At 38.8% G+C, this 22,273-nt stretch overlaps 1 protein-coding gene across 5 annotated transcripts in view; it reads left to right on the top strand.

Annotated features, from left to right (window-relative positions):
* SENP6 (SUMO specific peptidase 6) overlaps nt 1-22,273 on the top strand; it is a 147,414-nt gene that overhangs the window by 45,523 nt on the left and 79,618 nt on the right. For 3 of the 5 annotated variants that reach the window (XM_034766185.1, XM_034766184.1, XM_034766182.1), the window contains exons 5-6: nt 3,101-3,202; nt 15,580-15,600. The exons of 1 other annotated variant lie outside the window; for it this stretch is intronic. In XM_034766185.1, coding sequence (XP_034622076.1) covers nt 3,101-3,202; nt 15,580-15,600 — 123 coding nt within the window. The remainder of the gene's footprint in view (nt 1-3,100; nt 3,203-15,579; nt 15,601-22,273) is intronic. One more of the 5 variants, XM_034766183.1, reaches the window with a different exon arrangement.

Genomic DNA, 22,273 nt, shown 5'->3' with positions numbered 1-22,273 from the left:
GCTTGCCAGTCAGGCAAGCAAGAGGGAGGTGTGGCTGGAGCTTCAGTTATGTGCATGCCATAGAGGGGAGACCCTATTTAAGAGTAGGGTTCTTTTTTGTGTAGGAGGGAGTGGGGATTAGGAGTAACCATCGCCAAATATAAGGAGTACTTACAGAAGAAAGAAGGCAGGAGGGACTCTGCCTTCCTGAAATGCTTCAGACTCACAGAAAGGGTAAGATCAGCCCAAGGGAGGGTGTATCTCAGGACTGCAGTTATTTTCAAAGATCTGTAACTCTAGAGTGCTTTGAGTAAAGCTTCTATAGTTAAGAAGTTCCATTGTTGACTCTGTTCTTGCTTTCTGCCATGTTGTCCCCATGTTGTCTATTCAAGATAATTAAGTCCCAGGCAGACTGCGAAGAGTACAAAAGGATCTCTCAAAACTTGGGTGACTGGGTAACAAAATGGCGCATGAAATTCAATCTTGATAAATGCAAAGTAATGCACATTGGAAAACATAATCTGACGAAGTGGGCATTCACCCACGAAAGCTTATGCCCCAATACATCTGTTAGTCTTAAAGGTGCCACAGGACCCTCTGTTGCTTTTTACATAATCCCAACTATACATATAAAATGAATGGGGTCTAAATTGGCTGTTACCACTCAAGAAAGATCTTGGAGTCGTTGTGACTAGTTCTCTGAAAACATCCACTCAGTGTGCAGTGACAGTCAAAAAAGCAAACAGAATGTTGGGAATCATTAATATATGGATAGATAATAAGACAGAAAATATCATATTGCCTCTATATAAATCAGTGGTATGCCCACATCTTGAATACTGTGTGCGGATGTGGTCGCCACATCTCAAAAAAGATATATTGGAATTGGAAGAGGTTCGGAAAAGGGCAACAAAAATGATTAGGGGTATGGAAAAAATTAAGAAGACTGGGACTTTTCAGCTTGGAAAAGAGACGACTAAAGGTGGATATGATTGAGGTCTATAAACTCATGACTGGTATGGAGAAAGTAAATAAGAAAGTGTTATTTAGTCCTTCTCATAACAAGAACTAGGGGTCACCAAATGAAATTAATAGGCAGCAGGTTTAAAACAAACAAAAGGAAGTATGTTTTCACACAATGCAGTGTCAACCTGTGGAACTCTTTGCCAGGGGATGTTGTGAAGGCCAAGACTATAACACGGTTTAAAAACTCGATAAATTCATGGAGGATAGGTCCATCAATGGCAATTAGCCAGGATGGGCAGTGATGGTGTTCCTAGCCTCTATTTACCAGAAGCCGGGAATGGGTGACAGGGAATGGATCACTTGGTGATTACCTATTCTGTTCATTCCCTCTGGGGCACCTGGTATTGGTATTGGTCTGTCCCAGTATGGCTGTTCTTGCGCTCTTATGTTCAGAGGTGTTAAATTAGAAGCCTGGAGTGTCCGCATCTGAGGTGGAGCTAGAGGGAGTGTGTGTAAGTAGCTGGGGAAGCTCACAGGTTTTAAGCAGTGATTTTTTTGAATTGGTTGGTGTTCAATATGTTAATGATTTGGAAAGGGAAGTGAATAGTGAAGTCAGACTTTTGTGGATTGCACAAAACTATTTAAGTCAAGATATGACAAGAATCCTATGATAAGAAAAGGACCTAACAAAGCTAGGTAAATACTGATGATGTGTAGTGACCTTGCATTAGTCAACAATGAACTTCATGTGTATATGGGAAGGAATAATTTGAACTACTCATTAACATTGATTTAGAATCCAATAATGTGAATCGCACTAGAAAAAGAGCTGTTCATGATTGTGGACAACTCAATGAAAACCTCTACTCTTTTGATTTCCATTCATATTGATTACTCATCATGCTAAAATTTATAAAGGGGGGAGGGAGAAAATACTAGAAAATATTATTCCATTATAAAACGTGGTGATTTTTCCCATATCATGAATGCCATGCTAAATTTTGGTAACCATATCTCAAAAAAAAGTATACAAAAGGTAGAAGGGCTCCAGAGATGAGCAAGTGATTAGTCATGAAAAAACTTCTAAATGACTGTGTGACTAGATTAGGACTGCTTTTAAAAAAAAGTAGGAAGACTTAAAACAGTGGTTCTCAAACTTTTATACTGGTGACCCCTTTCACATAGCAAGCCTCTGAGTGTGATCCCGCCTTATAAATTAAAAACACTTGTTTGTATATTTAACACAATTAGAAATGCTGGAGGCAAAGTGGGGCTTGGGATGGAGGCTGACAGCTCATGACCCCCCCCCATATAACCACCTTGCAACCCCCTGAGGGGTCCTGACCCCCAGTTTGAGAACCCCTGACTTAAAACAAAAACTAAAAAAAAAATCCAACAAAACAAAAATCAAAGGAATGAATGAAAATGAAGGCAGCTAAATTAAAAGTAAAGGGAAATATTTTTCCCGTCAATGCCTAATTAACCTGGGGAACTCATGGCCACAAAATACTTTGAGACCAAGAGCTTATCAGCATTGAATAAAGGCTTATGTCAACATACCTGTTATTTTATAGTATCTAATATCTTAGCCAACCACAAGCTTCCTCAGGTTAGGAAGAAATGTTCCTTTTTGGCAAAATATTTGATAATGGTCTGTTATGCAGATTTTTGTCCCTTCCTTTAAAAAGTTTGGTACTGGCCAATGTCAACAGTAAAATGCTGGGCTGTTTTGGTATGGCAGTTATGCTCATAAAGGCACAGAGGTAGACTTCAGCACAGCCAGGATTAGAACTAGAGACATTGATTTACGGTTCCGTGTACAATACTTAATCTAGATGTTTTCTATTTTTTTTTGTTAGATATTTTATAACATTTTCAAATTAGAGGTTTGTGACTGCAAAGGATCATTGCAAAAGATTGTAGCAGTTGAGTCACAACAAGAAACCATGTGTGGTTTATGGGCCCGCAAGTCAGGAGAGGCTGAGAATCCTCACTTCTAACTATGCTGCTTCTTTATCAAAGCAATGTAGTTACATAATTTGAGTATTATTTTAGTTGCTGATTAGCTTCATGACATTTCTTTGCTTTTTTCATTGTTTCTGCAGTTTGTTAATCTTGTAACTTTCGTTTACCTTACTTTCTGTAATGTTTACAGTGAAAATTCCCAGAATATAACTTGTCCAGGAACCGTAGTGCACGGTAGACGTTTTCAACATGCTCATGCGCAGATACCAGTAGTAAAAACAGCAGCCCAAAGGTAAGACTGAAGAAACCAAGTTGTCATTCTCATGTCATCCCCTCACACTTTCCCACCTGTGCATCTCATTTGTGGCAGTGGTTCAGAGTGCTATGTTTTTTTAAAAAGAATTTTCATACTGTCTTGTCTTCCCACGGTTGAGATTCGTACATGGTAGTCTTCATAGTCCCGAAAACATTTTAAAGTAAAGTAAACAGGGATGTGTGACATGATAGTGCTTTTTGGATCCTTTAATATTTGCCTTCACTGAATTGTGAAAGTCTCCCAAAAGCTTACTTTGTTAACCTTCATTGTAAACAAACCCTTCACTTTAAAAAAAAAAAAAAAAAAAAAAAAAATCATTTGACAGCATTTTGTGGAATCTGATATTTCAACTGGAAAGTAGTTAACAGTGAAACTTTTTTTTTTTAAAAAAGGACATGGGAGCAGTTGTAAATAATGTACAGTAGAATGGCACTTAATAAACACTCCAGTAATTGAACACTTTAATTGATAAAAATCCCAGTTTCTTCCCCCACTGGGCAACGATTCAGTAGCAAATGTACTGAGATGTCATATTACTCACATCGCTTAAAAAAAATATAGCAGACTTAATTGTTCACTATGACATATAAACCTTAACAACAACAGCCATCAAAATAATTGGAGAAATGCATGTCTTCAGTGGGACTGCTCATGAGCACGATTATGCATGTTTGTTCGCAGGAGTAGGGTCTTAGAGGATGAAAAGGGAAAGTGTAAGTTAATGCAGTTAAATCTCCTACAAAATGTTGACCTTTAAAATTCAAATATTGAATTGAACATATGTTTTGTGTTTTTTTTTTTTTTTTTTTTTTAAGTTAAGCTAACCACCAAAATCATTTTGTTGCAGGGAGGTGTCTGTGAGGAATCTCAAAGGATCTGCTAGGTCTGATATCTTAATGGTCTGTGACAGATAGTAAAAATCAAGTTAATGAAAATGTAGAAGTTAAATTAGGAAGATTTACAAACATCAGCGAGGATCAAGAGGGTGACTTACATTATAGACATGAGCAGAAAATAACTAAATGAGCTTCAAGTTGAAAAAATGCAAGCTAATAGTGCTTCTAAAGGGAAAACATTGTATGGACCCAGAAATTAGAAATCTGGGAAGAAATGATAGCAATAGAAAAAGTGATATAGTGGATAGCAAGTCAGGCATAAATTTGCAAAGTGATAGCAGCACAAAACAAAAATGTAACTTTTGGCTGCATATGCAGAGGTCTCATGTCATAGTCATCATAGTCCCTCTGTATTCGGTCCTACTACAGGAGCAACAGGAATACTATGTTCAGATCTAGCCTACTCAGTGCCATAAAAGATATTGACTAACTGAAGGATGTTCAAAGAAAACATCAGAAGTTAGGGTGTTTGAAGGATTTTTGTCTTTATGAGTAAAGATGGAAAGAACTAAATAATAGATCGTGGCTAAGGGAATAAATGGTGGGGATTAATATAGAAATTTCTAAGATGTAAACACTGAAAATGGTGAGGTATAACAAGGCATAATGAGATGAAATTAAAGGAAGACACTTAAATGGAATATTAGGGGTAAGCTTCTTTGAGATGTTTGGCTGGTGGAAAATGGTGGAAATCCTGTTGCTTGGGACACTTAAAACGCTGCTGGACCAAAACAAACAACCATAGTAAATGTACAATAGGGAACAACCTTGTGTTGGCCGGGAGATAGAAGAAACCTATTAGGTTATCTAGTCCGTCTCTAGATTCTGGAAGTACTTCAGAAAATTAAATAGTGGGGAATTGCTTTTATGAGGTCTTCCACTGATGATATTACTGTTATATAATATGTTTTACATTCATCATGTATCGAAGTGCATGTACATACCACCTAAGTCACTTCAGAAAAATGTGAATGACATCACTTCTTATTCCCTCCTGCAGGGCTGTCCCTAGGGGGGTGCAGGGCCCAGGATATTGGTGCCGAGTTTTTATCTGCTGGGGGGAGCTCCTCCTCACCCCCGCTCGCCCACCTCCCACCTCACCTCCCGGCCTGCCTCCTCATGAAATGTGGGGGAAGGGAGGCCCGTTGTGGTCACCCCGATTTGCCGTACCCTAGGGACGGCTCTGCCCTCCAATACTGGTGAAAATCCTTGAGACCACCAGGGATTCTCTATCATTGAAAATATTAGAAAAAGGTGCAATCTTCATTTAAAAAGATATGCCCTAATTCAAACAGGAATTAATTCAAGGGAGTCCTACAGATTGTGGTATGTAGTTCAGGCTGAATCAGTGTTTCCTTCTGGCCTTATAATTAGTCCACCAGTGCACAGCATATATGCATTGTCTATAGCCATTTTATCTTTTTTGTTTTGTTTTACAATTAAAAAACAAACACCCCTGCGCCCCCCCCCCCCAAAAAAAACCCAACATGGTCTTGAATATTTGAATGTGTTACAGAAATAGAAGAATTTCTTAAAGCACCTTTAACTCTTACGTCCACGATCTCTCCATTCCAGTGCTATCATTTTATCTGTGAATTTCACAGATGTACAATGTTACCTTGTGAGTGCTTCCTTCCATAGCTGTCCTCCCTTCCCCATCCTTATTCCTCTGTTGTTATCCTGTGAATAATTCAGTTCACTTCTGATTGGTGTGGTTGTCACATCAGATGTAGGTCCTTAATCACACCCCTTTTTCCAATCCCATCTTTTTTTTTTTTTTTTTTTTTTTTTTTTGCTTTTTTTGCTCCTAACCCATGTATAACATGGCTGACTAAATGTGTGATTAAGGCGGGCGACCAAGGAGTGTTTTAAGGCAAAGCAGCCCCATAGAGGCACCGCAATACAAGGGAACGTTCTATGGCTCTAATTTTGTGTTCCACACACTGTTCCTGCCCCCACTTGGAGTTGTATTGCTGAGGGTCCTCCTCACTACATAAATGCACTGTCACAGGGCCTCTATCCCCCTGGTACTAGCAGGCATGGCAGTATAGGAGTCTGCTCCCCTCTTCTCTTCCACTCTCTTTAGAGGCAAGAGTAGCAGAAGGGGGCCGGAGGAGCCTCCTCCAGTAATTAACCTAGAAATCAGGGTATGTCTGTTTGTGTGGGTGGGCCAAGTCCCCTTGACTTTTTTTCCTGCCACATGCAGTTTTCTGTTTGGGGATGGGGCAGTGGGAGAGGGGAACCCCCAGAGGTGCTGGTCTTAAAATGAATGCTCCCCTGAGAGACATGGAGCAGTCCAAAACACTCAAGCTATTTCAGTTGGCTGAAGAAAGACAAAGATCAGTTAACTCAAGTCACATTAATGAAAGCAGTGACGACATATCTACAGAAGTCACTAGAACATTTTTTAAAGTAAACAAGGACACGTCATAGGGTGCTTTCTTGGATTCTTTAGTATCAGCCTTAATTTAATTGAGGTTTTCTAAAATATACTCTGTTAAACTTTATTGTGAAACCATCCCTAGGCATAGACCTATAGTGCTTATGCTCTAATCCTGGTCCCGATGTGACATCAAACTTCTCCTCATCCAGTTTTATATTGCCAACTACAGATATATAGGTTGAAGCAAAATTAGCTCATTTGTATGTGCACTTTTGCAAAATTAATTGACACACGAGCAGATTAGCTATTTAAATAATTTGATTTTAGTGACCTTTAATTTTTTTTATGCATATCCAAAAATTATATTTCAAGTCAATTTCTTATTGGTGCTATTTGCCTTCACTTGTACTAAATAACAGGCAGATGACTGCAGGATGAAGATTGTGTTAGTTACAGCAAGGAAATAATGTCATACTTTCTTGAGTGATGATTGGCTCCAACATCACTTAATAACAATGTAACCTGACTGATTGATTTACCTTTGGCATCTAAGGCTGGAATTTTCAAAGGAGCTTTAGGGCATGTCCACACTGCAAAAACAAAACAAAACAACTCCTGAGGCATTGAATCTCAGAGCCTGGGTCAGTTGACTCTGGTTTGGACTGTGGAGCCAAAAATAGCAGTGTTAGCTATTCCAGCCTGGGTGGTGAAACCTGACATGAGGGAGGGTCTCAGAGTCCGGATTGGAGCCCAAGAGGGAGCATTTACACTGCTATTTTTATCCCTGCCACCTGAGCCCTGTGAGGTTGAGTCAATTGACCTGGCCTCTGAGACTCATCCCTGCAGGTGTTTTTGTTTTACAGTGTAGACGTACCCTAAGGACTAGTTTACACTAGAATCACTACAGCGAGGCACACCTGTACCGATGTAGCTACGCCACTGCTGCTTTAATGCCAATGGTAGAAAACTCTCCCATTGCACGAGCGGCAGTAGCTGTGTCGGCAGGAGAGAGCTTCTCCTGCCGACATAGTGCTGTCCACACTGGTGCTTAGATCAGTGTAACTTGTGTTGCTTAGGGGGGTGGCTTTTCCACACCTCTGAGTGACTTAAATTATATCAAAGTAAGTGCTAACGTGTATAAGCCCTAAGAGTTAGATACCCAGATCCTATTGATCGAGGTAACTAGTTTCACATAGGGCTTGTCTATACTTATGGCTAAATTGGCATTGCTGTGATCGATGCAGCGGTGTCAACATAGCAGGTCTGGTGAAGACCTGCTAAGTTGATGGGAGGGAGCTCTCCCGTCGACTTCTGTACTCCAGCTCCCCAAGAAGTGTAAGGTAAGTCAGTAGCAGTACATCTCCCGTCTACACAGCACAGTGTAGCCACTTCTTTAAGTTGACCTAAGTTGCGTTGAGTTTAGTTACTCTACTTCAGTTACTGTAAGTTATGTAACTTAGGTCGACTTACAGCTTCTACAGAATCGTTGATACTAAATCTTCACACCAACTTATCACACTAGCTACTCTTATGGCTGATCTACACTAAAGCTGTGAGGACTGGAGCATGTTCAATGATCTGTGAGGATGACACATTCACAGTCTGATCAGCACTAGGAGCAGTCAGAGTCTCAAGCATTCTCAGTGAGGATGAGATTTTGGCTGTTAATCTCTAGCAAGTCTCCTCTGAGGTTGTGCAAACTATGATTTTTGTTTTCAAAGCCTTTATTGAAAAAAGTCTTGCTGAGAAAAGGGAATGGCAAAAGGCACATCCTTGACACAAACTGTCCCCTGCCAAATTTCAAGTCTCTGTTCTAGAGCTTGGGTTTGCTAAAGCTTTCCAAAGAAAAGGCTAACAGAATTTTTTTAACATCAAAAAAGAACTTAGTCTCTTTCTTGGCTGGACTGTTTTGGCAGAAATTTCCAAAAAATTCAGCCTGAGGCCGATAGCCAGCATGAAAAATTTATAATGGGCAGTGTTCTTCGAGTGATTGCTCATATCAATCCAGTTAGGTGTGCGCGCGCGCCGCGTGCACAGAAGTCGGAAACATTTTCCCTAGCAGCTACCTGTCGGGCCGGCTGGGGAGCCCTCTGGAGTGGCGCCAATATGGCGATCTATATAAGGCCCTGCCGGCCCGACCCCCCTTCAGTTCCGTCTTGAGCAGTGGTCTCTTGGTTTCTCAAGTGCTCCACTAATCCCTAGCTTATCTTAATCATTGTTAGTTAATTGTTAATAGTGTTAAGTATTTTTCTCTCTAGTGTTAAGCGTAGTTCAGTTGTTGAGGGCAGTTTAGCACTCATCAACTGCCCTGTGGGGCTCTGGAGCATGCTGTCGCAGGGCTTCAAGCCTTGCAAGTCTTGTAACAAGCCCATGCCTATGGGCGATCCCCACGACTCCTGCCTTACGTGTCTGGGGGAGGGCCATCAGGCTGACAACTGTAAAATCTGTAAGGCTTTCAAGCCACAGACAAGAAAAGAGGGAAATTCAACTCAAGCAACTCCTCATGGAGTCTGCATTGCAGCCTTCTCAAGACACGGGCCCGAGCGCCTCGGTGCGCAGTGCTCCCCCAGCAGTGCCGATTCCGGCACCACAGAAGATCCCGCACCCACCTCGGGACCACTACTCTAATGTTGGTTATATAGCTGCAACCAAAGAGCATCCTTCCTTTGAGCTTGTTTATGTACTAAATGTATTTGATGGTATGGTAACACATTTAACTACTTCTTGCAAAAAATATATATATATTTTAGCAACACATTTCTTTTACTTACATGTATAGTGCTTATTGCAGTGACAGCTGAATTCAAATATAAACGTAAAACAGAGTAAATTTTGTACATCTAAGGTGGTGTTTCTGGTAGGAATTTTTTGGCATATGAGTGGGTATGATGGAACTGGTCACCAACTTTTTTCCTAATTTTACCAAATTGGGCACTCGTCCCTTGACTTTGCAATTAGTGGGTATGTGTTATTTTTCCCTTGGTAAAGAACCGGCATAATAAACGAGGCATTGGAATTGCTCATTCATGACCATAAATTTAGTCCAGTTGGTATTGCTGAAACCTGGTGGGCTGATTTGCATAATTGGAATGTTGAAATCAATGGCTGTATACTATTTAGGAAGGATTGAGAGGGCCAAAGGATAATGGGAGAGGCACTCGGTTAAAAATGCCATTACCTGTTTTGGAGTCACTGATAACTTGAAGGGGAAAAAAAAAAAAATCTTGATTGCTTATGGATCAGTGTCCTTGCAGATAAAGCACAAGATGGGATGTTGGTTGGTGTCTGTAACAGAATACCAAATCGCACTAGGGAACAGGATGACTGCTTCCTTACGCACGTATCTATAATGTGTAGGGGAAAAAACCTGAGAGATCATGGGGTACTTCAATTTGAGTGACACATGCTTTGAGGTGTTACGCTACCAGTACTAAAACAACCTTGAATTTTCAAACATTCTAGATGACAGTTCCTAACTCAAGAAGTGTTGGAGCCAACAGGAGGGAATTTTTTATTAGACCATGTCCTAGCAGACAAAGAGGAACTGATCACAGAAATAAAAATTAAGGGTAGCTTATGTCTACACTACAAAATTATGTTGACCTAAGTTACGTCGACATTTAGCCAGCACAGTAATTTAATTAAATCACTTTTGCATGTCCACACTACGCACATCAGAGGTGTGCGTCCTCACCAGGAGCACTTGCATCTACTTAACTGGCAGTGTAGGGAATTGTGGGATGGCTTCTGAAAGGCAGCAACAGTCGATGTAAGCAACAGTGTCTGCACTGACACTGCGTCTGCCTAACTACATTGATATTGACTCTACACCTCTTGTGGAGTTGGAATTATTAAATCAGTGTAGTGAGCGAGTTACATTGGCGGGAGCGACATTATAGATGCTTAAAGAGTTAGGTCAACGTTGCTGCCTTACGTTGACCTAACTCTAAAGTGTAGACGATGTCTCAGACACAAGTGATCGTGACTTGATCAGAGTTACCAATGTGCAAGAAGAATAAAGTTCAGACCAACAATACAGTAAAAGATACGTTATCCAGCATGTTGGGGGAATAGGAGGTGCTGGTTAGTCAAAAATTCCAGCTAACTAAGAGTTGTACTTACCAATGGAATACCAATTTTCAAAGAATTAGAATACAATAAAATGAATAAAGTCTAAAATAGTATACAGGTACTCACCAATTCAGTAGTAGTACTGCACTGGAGAGTTGTTGGTTTCTTGAAGCACTTAGGTGTATACAGGTAAATTTTTCTAAAGAGCAGGTTATTTTATGACACTACATATCACTATGGGCAGTGCATGGTGTACTCCCAGATCACTAAAAATACTCTTAACACTAAAATTATATTGAATATAATTTAATCAATGATTCAGAAGGCACTTCAGGATCTTGCGGTTCCTCAGGTTCATCATTATCAACATCAATTATTGTAGATGTAGAAGGTGTAGGTGATTGGGATGAATCTGTAATGACCCTATGACATGCCCTGGAAGATGCTTTTTTGAAAATATCTCTGATAACAGCTTGCTAACTTGTCTTCCGCCTCTTTTGCACAAAAATAGAGTGCAGAATGTGCAATTGCATTACCTCCTAGGCAGTATACTAGTTACTAGATTGAAGATTTGTATTGGGAGATATCAGAAATGCCAGTTAATAGAGCTTTCTGGTTGATAAAGTGCTGGATAACACAGCTTTTTGTGTGTGGCGGGGGAAGGGGGCACAAATTGCTGGCACTACTATGATGGGTCTTGCGCTTTCTCTTCTTGGGGGTGGGGTTCAGGGTGCCATTTCTTGCCCCTGAACTGGGATATTAACTGCCCCACTAGTGTCCTAGAGGTGGGGAATGGGGAGGGAGGGAGGGACCCAGGTCCGCCCTCTACTCCGGGTCCCAGCCCAGGGGCCCTAGGGATGGCGGTAAACCACTTGAACTAGCGGTTCCTTCCCCCGGGCTACTTCCCTCTCCTGGCCTTCAGCTTGTGGGGGCTTCCTGCCCTCCCTCTGCACAAGCCAGGTGTCCCTTTACCTAGAGTCTTGGTCGTCTTAGCCCACCACAGCACTTCTTCAAACTTTCCTCTGCTTCCCTCCAAACTGCTCTCTGCTCCAACACCAATCCACTCTGCTTCAACTCCTTCCCCTGTCTGATTGAAGCAGGGGGTTTTTATCAGGTGACTGGCTTCAGGTGCTTTAATTAATCTATAGCAAACTTTCTTCCCTCGACAGGGAATAAGGCTCCCTTCTAACCCTCTCCTGCTGCCCTCTGGCCATGCTGTATCACAGTGTATGCACACCGGCTGCTTTATCAAGGCCAATTTCACAATGCTGAAAACAATTATGAGCCAAATCTGGGAGGAAGAATTTAATCAGAAAAAATGTGAATGATTGGGTATCACTTAAGAACACCCTTAGTAGATGTCCAAACAAGCCACAATCAAGGAAGAAGGATGAGCTGGTTAAACAATCCACTTGGTTTAGAGGGGAAGTGAAGACAGCTATACAAAAAAAAAAAAAATTAAATTATAACCAAATGGAAGAAAGGGGAAGTTGACAGTAATGAATATCAATTAAAAGTTATGAATTATAGAACAATGATGAGACTCAAGGAGAAATCTAGGGCCTGCAGAGTTAAGGACATCAAAGTGTTTTAAAAATTATATTAGGAACAAAGACTCCTGGCCCTGGTATTGGTCCATTAGTAGATGGAAATGATCATATTATCAATTATAATGCACAAAAGATAGACGTGTTCAATATATGTTTCTGTTCTGAATTTGCTCTTTCCTTCAGAAATACTAGGGGAATGGATGTTAAACAGAAGCTAATAAGGACAAATGTTTTTAAATCAGCTGATCTAGATAACTTTTATCCAAGGGTTTCAAAAGAGCTGGCAGAGCAGCTTACAGGATAGTTAAGGTTGTTTACAATAAGTCTTGAAGCACTGGGGAAAGTCCAGAAGTGCTATCTGGCATTAGCTTTCTTCCAATGTATAAAAAGGGCTGACTGGATGACATGGGTAATTCATAGGGCTGTCAGCCTGATATGGATCCTGGGAAAGACATTGGAGTTGCTGATACAGGACTTGTTTAATAAAGAACTAAAGGAGGGTAATGTAATTATTGCAAATAAACATGTTTTACTGAAAATAGATCTTGTCAAATTAATTTGTCTTTTTGGTGAGAACAGTTTGGGTGATAAAGATAATAGTTGGTTATATGCTTATACTTCTTTCTGTAAGGCATTTTACTTTGTACTGCATGACATTTTGGTTAAAAGTAGAACAGTATAAAATTAACATGACACACATTTTAGAAACTGGCAAACTGATTGGTCTCAATGTAATTGTAAACAGGAAATGGTCATCAAGCGGGTGTTTTTCCCAGTGGAGTCCCACAGGGATCGGTTCTTGACCCTACACTATTTAACACTTTTATCAATAACCTGGAAGAAAACAAAATTATCACTGATAAAATTTGCAGATGAGACAGTCGTTGGGGAGTGGTAAATAATGAAGAGGACAGGTCACTGCTTCAGAGCGATCTGGCTTGCTTTGAAACTGGGTGCGAGGAAACAATATAAGTATTGATATAGCTAAATATAAATGTATTATATCTAGGAACAAAGCATGTAGGCCACGTTTACAGGATGGGGGACTCTATCCTGGGAAGCAGTGATTCTGAAAAAGATTAGGAGATTGTGGTGGATGATCATCTGAACATGAGCTCCCAGTGTAATGCTGTGGGCAAAAGAGCTAATGAGATCCTGGAATGTATAAACAGGAAATCTCTCTAGTAGGAGAAGATAGGTTATTCTGTCTCTATATTTGGCACTGGAATGACTGCTGCTGGAACACTGTGCCCATTTTTGGTGCCCCAATTCAAGAAGGCTGTTGATAAATTGGAGAGGGTTCAGAGAAGAGCCCCAAGACTGATTAAAGGATTAGAAAACATGCCTATAGTGATAGACTCAAGAAGCTCAATCTAGCTTAACTAAAAGGTGATTTGATTGCAGTCTATATGTATCTACATGGGGAACAAATATTTAACAAAGGAATCTTCAATCCAGCAGAGAAGGGTATAAAACAATTCTATGGCTGGAAGATGAAGCTAGACAAATTCAGATTGGAAATAAATTTTTTTACAGTGAGAGTGATTACCATTTGAACAATTTACCAGGGGTCATAGTGTATTCTCCATCACTAGATCAGAATTGAATGTTTTTCTAAAAGATAAGCTCTAAAAATTTTTTGGTGGAAATTCTATGACCTGTGTTATACAGGAGGTCAGACTAGTTTATCAGAATGGTTCCTTCTGACCACTGTCCTCTCTTATTCTAGTTTTGCCATACATATAGCTAAATAGTATGTGCATGTGCCAGATTAAGGTCCTTAGTGTCTAATGCACCCTATGAAGTGTGATTCAAGTAAAACAGCAATGGAAACTTGAAAGTAAAATCCTCAAGACGGCCCTACGTTGTAGAATTCCCTAGCTTGTCATTTCTGAAGACCTATATTTTTAAGTCTAGATTGGATCATAAGTAGAACTAGTTCTGTGGTTCATTTCAGCTCTGTTCTCTTGTTACTATTTCAAATAATGAACACTGCTGAATTTTGAACCATTTTGACCGATCCTTCTGAGATTCAGGATTGGAATAGCATGTATATGCTACATGTCTCAACCAGATTTTATTGTCTGAGCTTAATGGGATAATTTCTTAAGGCAGTGCCTGTGTTGATGCTTGTCTGTGTTCTGGAATCTCTCTCTCTTCTGAAGTGCACAAAATCAAAGTTATCTGTTGTTCCTTTTTTTTTTTTTAGGCATGTTGCACTAAAAAGATATATAATAGGCAAACGAAGCATTATTACACATTCAGGAAGATTTCTTCTGTCCTTACTTATGTTGCATTCTGGGTTCTGAGTTAATATGAAGGATTATGGAAAGTGGGTGGGACAATGTGATCACAGACAACACCCTGGTGAAAAGCTCAGTACAATCCCCGTTGCTGGTGACTGAAAAGTATGGGTGGAAGAAAAAAAGAGCGCACTAAAGGCAATATCTTAGACTGCTTTGGGACCCCTACCTTGCATATCAACCTTGTGTACTAAGAGTCTGACTTCCAGAAGTTTTGAGCACCTGCAGCTCTGATTAGCTTTAAATAAAACACTTCTGAAAATAAGACCATAAGGCAGTAAGACAACCGCGGCTGGCCTGTGCCTGCTGATTCAGGCCTGCAGGGCTTGGGCTAAGGGGCTGTTTAACTTGGTATAGACTTCCTGGCTTGGACTACTGTCTGAGATCTGGGACCCTCCCACTTTGTAGGGACCTAGAGCCTGAACATCTACTCTGCAATTAAACAGCCCTTTGGCCTGATCTCCGTGAGTAAGAGTCAGCGGGTTTTTAATTGCAGTGCAGACATACCCTGAGTGTCTGATATATTTGGAGCTTCTTCCCAGCCCCTGCTTTTGGATATGAGGAAAGCTGTTCTGTCTCTTTCCTCTCTCAAGTATCTGGTCACATGTGGACTCTAGAAAATATGTAATTTTTTTTCCACTTGTGAATATTAGATTTTCTCAATCTAAATAATTATTTAAAAAAATATTTTGAATAGTTAGGATTGGATTGCTGCATAAAAATGCAAATAAATGGTACACCGTATACTTTTGTTTTCCGTGGTGGTCCAGTGGGGTTAGAGCAAAACTCTATCTTAATTCATAACTTTGTATTCTGTCATGCCATCTACAATGGAGTGATTTAAAGCAGATTACCAGTCTTAACTCAAAATTAATCCAATTCTATGAGATTGAACAGAGTGCATGTCAGTGTAAAATTTTGCCCACTGACTTTTGCTGGTTTGAGGAATAAAGTTAGTTATGTTTGTATTTACTGCTGTAAAAATATTGACCGCATTTTAAACTTTTAATTAGAAAAGTACTGCAACATGAATTCAAGAAGTGACCAATTGGTAGTAGTTTATATTTGATAACTATTAAAACTTGAGTGATGTGCAATAAATGAGGGGCTTTGCATCTTATGTTTTTCTCTTTTTTTTCATATTTTTAAGCAATCTGGACCGAAAGGAAAGGTAAGTTTAATGTTGATGAAATGAGCATGGAAATAAGAAAGTTAACTGAATGATTACCCTATCAATGGTAGCTAAAGAATAATTTGTAAAATCGTGGTCAGTTCTGCTGCCTGTGAGCTATTTTATGAAAAGAACATGGAATACAAGCAGTACCTTTCATATGCAGCTATAGGCACTGATTGCCTTTTTAATGTGGACAATGTACTGGGTACATTGGCATACAGAAACATGCATATATACAGATAAAATATACAGAAACAAAGATTGACTTCCGTTTTCTGTGGAAAGTTGGAAATTAATTTTAAGTGTTTTCATATTGCTGGAGAGCTATTGCTATCTGGTTTCTAACTAAGTGTTAATAAGCTATTTTTTAGTTTTCTAGCAATCCTGTAGCTTTGAATAATGTTTGAATTTCATTCTAAATATAGTCATTAATTAAATATACAAATTATAGCAATTAACCAAAACACAGAGCAAAGAAAAAAAATCTACTATTAAAACTGATTTGGTGCTGTTGTTTCATGTATTTGTGTGGAAACACTAAAGTTTGCCATGTCACATATTTCACGTCACTTGGAAAATGCTGGTTTCTGTTAATATTCTTGTATATAGTTTAAGTATACAAATGTAAATATTTTTGTTCATTTCTAATACTTTATTAAAACCAACCAGGTTATTAATCTGATGTAATTTATTCCACGAGAAAGTAATTTTTTTCTGTTGTGGCAATATAAGCTTGATATTAAAGTTAAATTATGATTAAACTGTACATTTAATATTGAACTAAAATTGAAAATAATTTACATAACTGTTTAAAGTAGCTTTCTTTGGAAATTCAGGATTTAGTGGATTGATTGTAAATCAATAGTATAATATTGTACTTTCTGTTACTTTCCAAAATAAAATTTAAAGGGATGCTGATATGTCAGCCTTGGCCCTCATATTTTAACCTCATAAGGGGTATTAGAACTTTTTCTTTTCCTTGTTTTTTTTAATTTTTTAAATGTTCATGTTTATTTTTTTTTTTTCAATGTTATAGTATGTGGATTTTTAAGAATCAGTTCTTTTCCTGTTAGTGTTTGAATCAGGCACAGTAGGGATTGTCAGAAGAATAAATTGTGCATGGTTACAGTCCCAGTTTGTTTGTTTGTTTTATTTATTGATTTGTTTATTGTGCAAAAGTGAAGCAGCAGCCTCTGTTAAATGTTACTAAGAACCACCACCAGCAGCTAGGCTCCATAGACATATAAAGTTGCTAGGGGCTTTTTTAAAATTAATGGAGATATCCTATCTCCGAGAACTGGAAGGAACCTTGAAAGGTCATCGAGTCCAGCCCCCTACCTTCACTAGCAGGACCAAGTACTGATTTTGTCCCAGATCCCTAAGTGGCCCCCTCAAGGATTGAACTCACAACCCTGGGTTTAGCAGGCCAATGCTCAAACCACTGAGCTATCGCTCCCCCTAGCACTGTGGAAAAAATCATAGAGCAGTCCTTGGAGAAATAGGGGCTCTTGGTCTGGTTTTGTGAGCCATGCTTCCTTTTCTCTACTCTGCAACAACATGGCTGCTGAGCCAGAAATTCAGGCTCAGAATTTGACTTTGTAGGATCTCCAAGACAGTAGTGGTTAATCTATGTATGAGATGAAACATAGTTGTGAGAGGTGACTACAACAGCAGGTACACGTCAGGAAGCCTTACGCTTCTTGTACAGAAATTCCACACCAAAATCATATGCTTTGAAAGCTAAAAGTAGTGGGCCCTCCTTGACTTTTTCTTCTGGCTGAGGTGAAACGTGGAATCGGAGAGTAATCCCGGAAGAACAAATCATTTAGATGGCTAGGAAGTGGCCAAGGGGCAGCATGTTCCATACCCTGCCACTGAACAAAGTGGGCTATTATTTTGCCCTCCTTGTTCCAGGGAGGGCTTGATATTCAGTCCATGTTATCCGCTATTGTCATGTGTTGCTTCTTCTCTGGATTGCTTCCCTCAAATATTGGTGGTTGTTCTACTTGAGGGAACAGAAATCAAAGTTCTTGTTTGTTAAATAAGTAAATAAATGGAAAATCTCAAATGAATTGAGTTCCCAGTGTCTGGAACCTGTTAATGATTCTTGTAGAAAAATGTGGAGCTCATAGAATTATTTTTAGGGCGCCTATTATCAAGAGAAATTTGCATATTCCTTTTTGCAACAGTTCATTGGCTACCTCCTGTAGGATCTGCAGGAATTATACTCAAAGCAGAGTGTTGTACCTGCTATTTGACATGCCCTTGATGCCTCTTCAATTTTGAAGATGACTGGCTTGAGATTTATAAACTGGATTGAACAGAGAGGAGGAATTTGCCTCAAAAATTAAAAAAAAAAAATTAAAAAAATTTCGAATGCTTTCTTGGGCAGGTCATAAGAGATGTCTTTCAAGTTGTGTGGTTTGTATATCAAACATTCTGTTTAGTTCTTAAATGGTTAGTTGAGAGCGAAAACTAAAATGGAAACCACACAATGAAAATGTACCACCTATTTAAAATTTTCTGTTCTACTGGGGTGGAGCCAAATCTGCTGGTATTAAAGTATGCTGCAAGTAATCCTCCTGGTCATATATGTAACCTTTGTTTTACCAGCTCTAAAAGCTTTCAGTTATTATTTTATTATTTTCCTGAACAGCTTTTTAGGTGTGTGAGGGTTGTTTAGACTGATTTGAAGCAATTCAAGATTTTTTTTGCCATGCCCTCTTGTCATTGTTCCTTAAATGCCACTTTTCTGAGATAGATGGAAAGCCAGGCCTGAAAAGAATACATTTGGGCACTTCTCAAATCTTTACATACCAGCAGTAATCTTAACACATTCTTTCTTTATTTCAGTGAAAGACAAAATAGCAAAATAAAACGCCTAATGAATAGGTAGGACGGTTTTTAAAAAATTCTGTCATCATTCTGAGGTTTACATGGATGATATAGATCTGGAGTTGCTGGCATGCATGTAATGCAAACAAGGTCCAATAACTAATTCTGTTGATGGGACAGATGGCCACAAACATTCCCCTTGATATCTTTGGTGGGGGGGGAAAATGGGGGGGGAGAGTGAGGAATATGAATACTTGGAGCTCGAGTGTAATAAGTTCTGTTTATATTTATGAAGAAATGTATTGATTGTATTTTAGATCTTAAACCTGAAGACTGAGGTCTAACCCACACATTAGACCCAATAAATTTAACTGAGTTCTGCTGAAAGATCAATGGACAGAGATGATTATTTTATGTTGCGTCATGTTAATAACTGTCTAAACCATATGACAGGAACTTGAAAGCTCACAACAAACTGGGAGAGAAATGGAAGCTGGGACCTTTAAATTTCTTTGAGGCTGAGCTTCATTATGAAGAAACATAAGTTTGTCATAATCAAGGGGAATGTGTATACACCAATAAAAAACCCACAGCAACAAGTCTCAGAGCTCATGTCAACTGGCTTGAGCTGCAGGGCTAAAAAAATAGCAGTGCAGATGTTCAGGCTTGGGCTGGAGCCTGGACTTTGAGACCCTCCCCTTGCAGAATTTCAGAGCCTGGGCTCCAGCCCAAGCCTGAATGTCTACACTGTTATTTTTAGCCCTGCAGCTCAAGCCCTGCAAGTCTGAGTCAGTTGAGCTGGATTCTGAGACTTGCTGCCATAGTGTATGTGGTGTTTGTTTTTTATTGCAGTGTAGACAGACCCCATGTAGGCCTTTTGGGAATTAAGATATGGTGGCTCCTGTAATTTTGTTTATGGCTAAAATCTATGCTCTTAAACTTCTGAAAAATATAGAATGCTTCAATAAAAAAGGATGTAGAAAAAAACAGCTATTTCAGAATACCTTTTTGCTGATGTCTCCCGTTTGAGGAAGGTTAGAAATTTAGGAAGTATATCCTTTAATGTGCTACTAGTACAATGTAAAATATGTTCTTGTTTTCTTAATGCAGTGTTGTTTTCTCATACCTGTCTCCCTCATCTCTACTTGTCATTTGTACGCTATCAGTAAGAGATAGATATGCACAGTTGGCCTTAGGATTTTGGAGAAGGTTAAGGTGATTCTTTTAAGTGATTTCCTCTCCCTGCCCCTCCCCCCCCAATATTTTATTCTCATTATAAGCAAAGGACAGCCATCAGGCTTTTGTGCTGCAAAGAAGGAAAGAGCCTCTTATGCTGGCACCTTTGCATAATTGTCAATCTGGGGCTTTTTTTTTTTTTTTTTTTTTTTTTTCATTCTTCATACAATTTTGGACATGTTTGCTTTTGGCTATTGTTATGTGCTCCTTGTAGTAATTGTTGTAATTGGCAGAAAACTAGATATAACTGTTATAACTGTCCAGTACCTTGAAATGTGACAATGAGCAAGCTTGATGGTGCCTTGCCTTGGCTAAGCGCAAAGCTTACGTTATGGAGCCTGCAGTATACTGTTGAATGTCATTTTAGTGTTCAACTTATTTTTAATTGTTGTTCAGCAATATATGATAGGAAATGTGAGTTCAGTGATACATATTTTAAAATTTGTATATCAGAAGTATGAATATGCCATGATAAATTGCTATTTCACCTGCTGAATTTACTGTGCATTGTCAACTGTGTATGAAGATTGGTCAAGAAAAGTTGAAAAACGAAGATGCATAAGAGATCTAATTCCTCCTCTCCCCCCCCCCCCCCCAAAAAAAAAAAAATTACTATGGCATGCTTTAGCTATGTGCAGAGATCTTGAATTGTCAAACTAAGTAGCTTGGTCGAGCACTTAAAAAGCCACTTCATCTTTGATTTCTTAGGGTGTGTGTGTGTGTGTGTGTGTAATACTTGTACTAAGCCTGTACTCTCTGTTGCATTCAGATATTCAAATTCTATCAAATAGTTTTACAAACAGTAATGTCAAATATGTGACACAAGTCAAGGCATGTTCTGGTTGTTGAGATGAGAGGATTGTTAAAATAAAATGGTAATAGGCTTGAATCATCCCAGTAGCAAAACTGTTTTATACTTTTATATCTCCTATACTACATTAATATATTATAGTTCTAGTTATTGCTAATGTTAGTGATAAATGAAATATTCAAGGTACAGCAAGCTAACATAATGCCTAATGACATCTCACATATGCTTTTGCCTTACAGGATTACACCTTAACTGTTTTGGTTATGCTGTGAATCTTTTGCCTTTTTAATTTCTAACAAAACAAATCAAACAAAAAACCACACATTTTTTATAAATGTGTAAAACTTACTTTTTGGTTCAGTTTACATGCATATTAAAGCACAAACTTTGAAACAGAGTTGCTACACAAACATACTTGTTACAGACACAGAAGCAAAGAAATAAAAAGTTAAGGCACATACCATTACATGTTCTCCTCTTCCACCCCCATGCACAAATCCTATATTATCACAGCATCCATATGCTACATACCATGATCTTATCAAACTACTCCCTCAACCATCCCTACTGCATAACGCTATCATCAAACTGCCACTACCCAACACTATAAGATATGGGTGTTTGGTGGAGTTGTTTGGTAAAAAGGGTGCCAGAAGGCATTGTAGATAAACCATGTTAGTCAACAATAGAAACCCTGAAAAAAATTCAGCCAGAGACAAATTTCAGACACTTTCAAGTAAGCATTTATTATTTAGAACCAAACAAACTATATATAAAATTCAAAGGACATAACAAATTTGCACTTTGGTGAATTTCCCACATTGAAAAATTAACCGGGGTGGGCAAGGGGAAGGGAATTTATGCTACATACTAAGCTCATTTCAGAATGCAAGCTTAGTGTGTCACAGCCAGCACCTTTATAATTTTTCTTCAGTTTCCCCATCCAGTACCAGAAACCTCTAGCTAACTCATCAGCACGTTAGTGGAGCTATACTATTAGTACAAGCTGAGTAAATGCACATTTCATCATTTTTGTGTATAGAATATACAGAATTCTTCCCATTCTGTTTAACAGCAGCTTCTGCAATATTAAAAAAAAGTAGACAAAGTGGTAAAATATTTTAAAGTGAAGAAATGCCAAAGTTAAGATAGCACATACACATTTATCTTTTCACATGGAAAATGTTGTGACTTTTCAGAGGTTGCATGCTTGTTTCTAAAAATAATCATAGGGGAAAAAAACAATAAGTAGTAGCCACCCATACCTCCTCTGAGTAGTAATTAATGTTCAGTAAACATCAATCAGGTTTTATTTAGTTAGCACAAAAAATTGACACTTGCACATGTGAACTGCAGCTATCTCTTTCAGAAGACTGAGGAATTGTTATTAAAGTGCTTGGGTAATATATATTTTAAATTGCATATTTTACATTTTAACATTTTCATACCCTTCTAATTTGGCCAAATTACAATGTTTTTACAAAGAAACAGGAACTGTTCCTCTACCAAGTTCAGTTTTCTTATTTCTGCCTGTTTGGGCACTAGATGTCTTAAAAAGAAAAGAAAAGAAAAATGTCTTGGTAATAGGAAATGTGTTCTTAGTCACTGTCATTCTAAAAAATGGATCAGTCTTTTTTAAGGTAATTTTTAAAGGGGGGAGGAGGGGGAAACTTTTAGGCAGATACTGGGCCTGGAAAATTTCATCCTGAAATGTGAAAGATCCCAAGTTTTTAGCTGCTGAAAAAGGGAATTGAGGTTGGAAACACTTAGATGAGTGTAGCTAGTACT

Source organism: Trachemys scripta, chromosome 3 (assembly GCF_013100865.1).
Source record: "Trachemys scripta elegans isolate TJP31775 chromosome 3, CAS_Tse_1.0, whole genome shotgun sequence".
NCBI lineage: Eukaryota > Metazoa > Chordata > Testudines > Emydidae > Trachemys > Trachemys scripta.
This window is presented reverse-complemented; position numbering and strand designations above follow the sequence as displayed.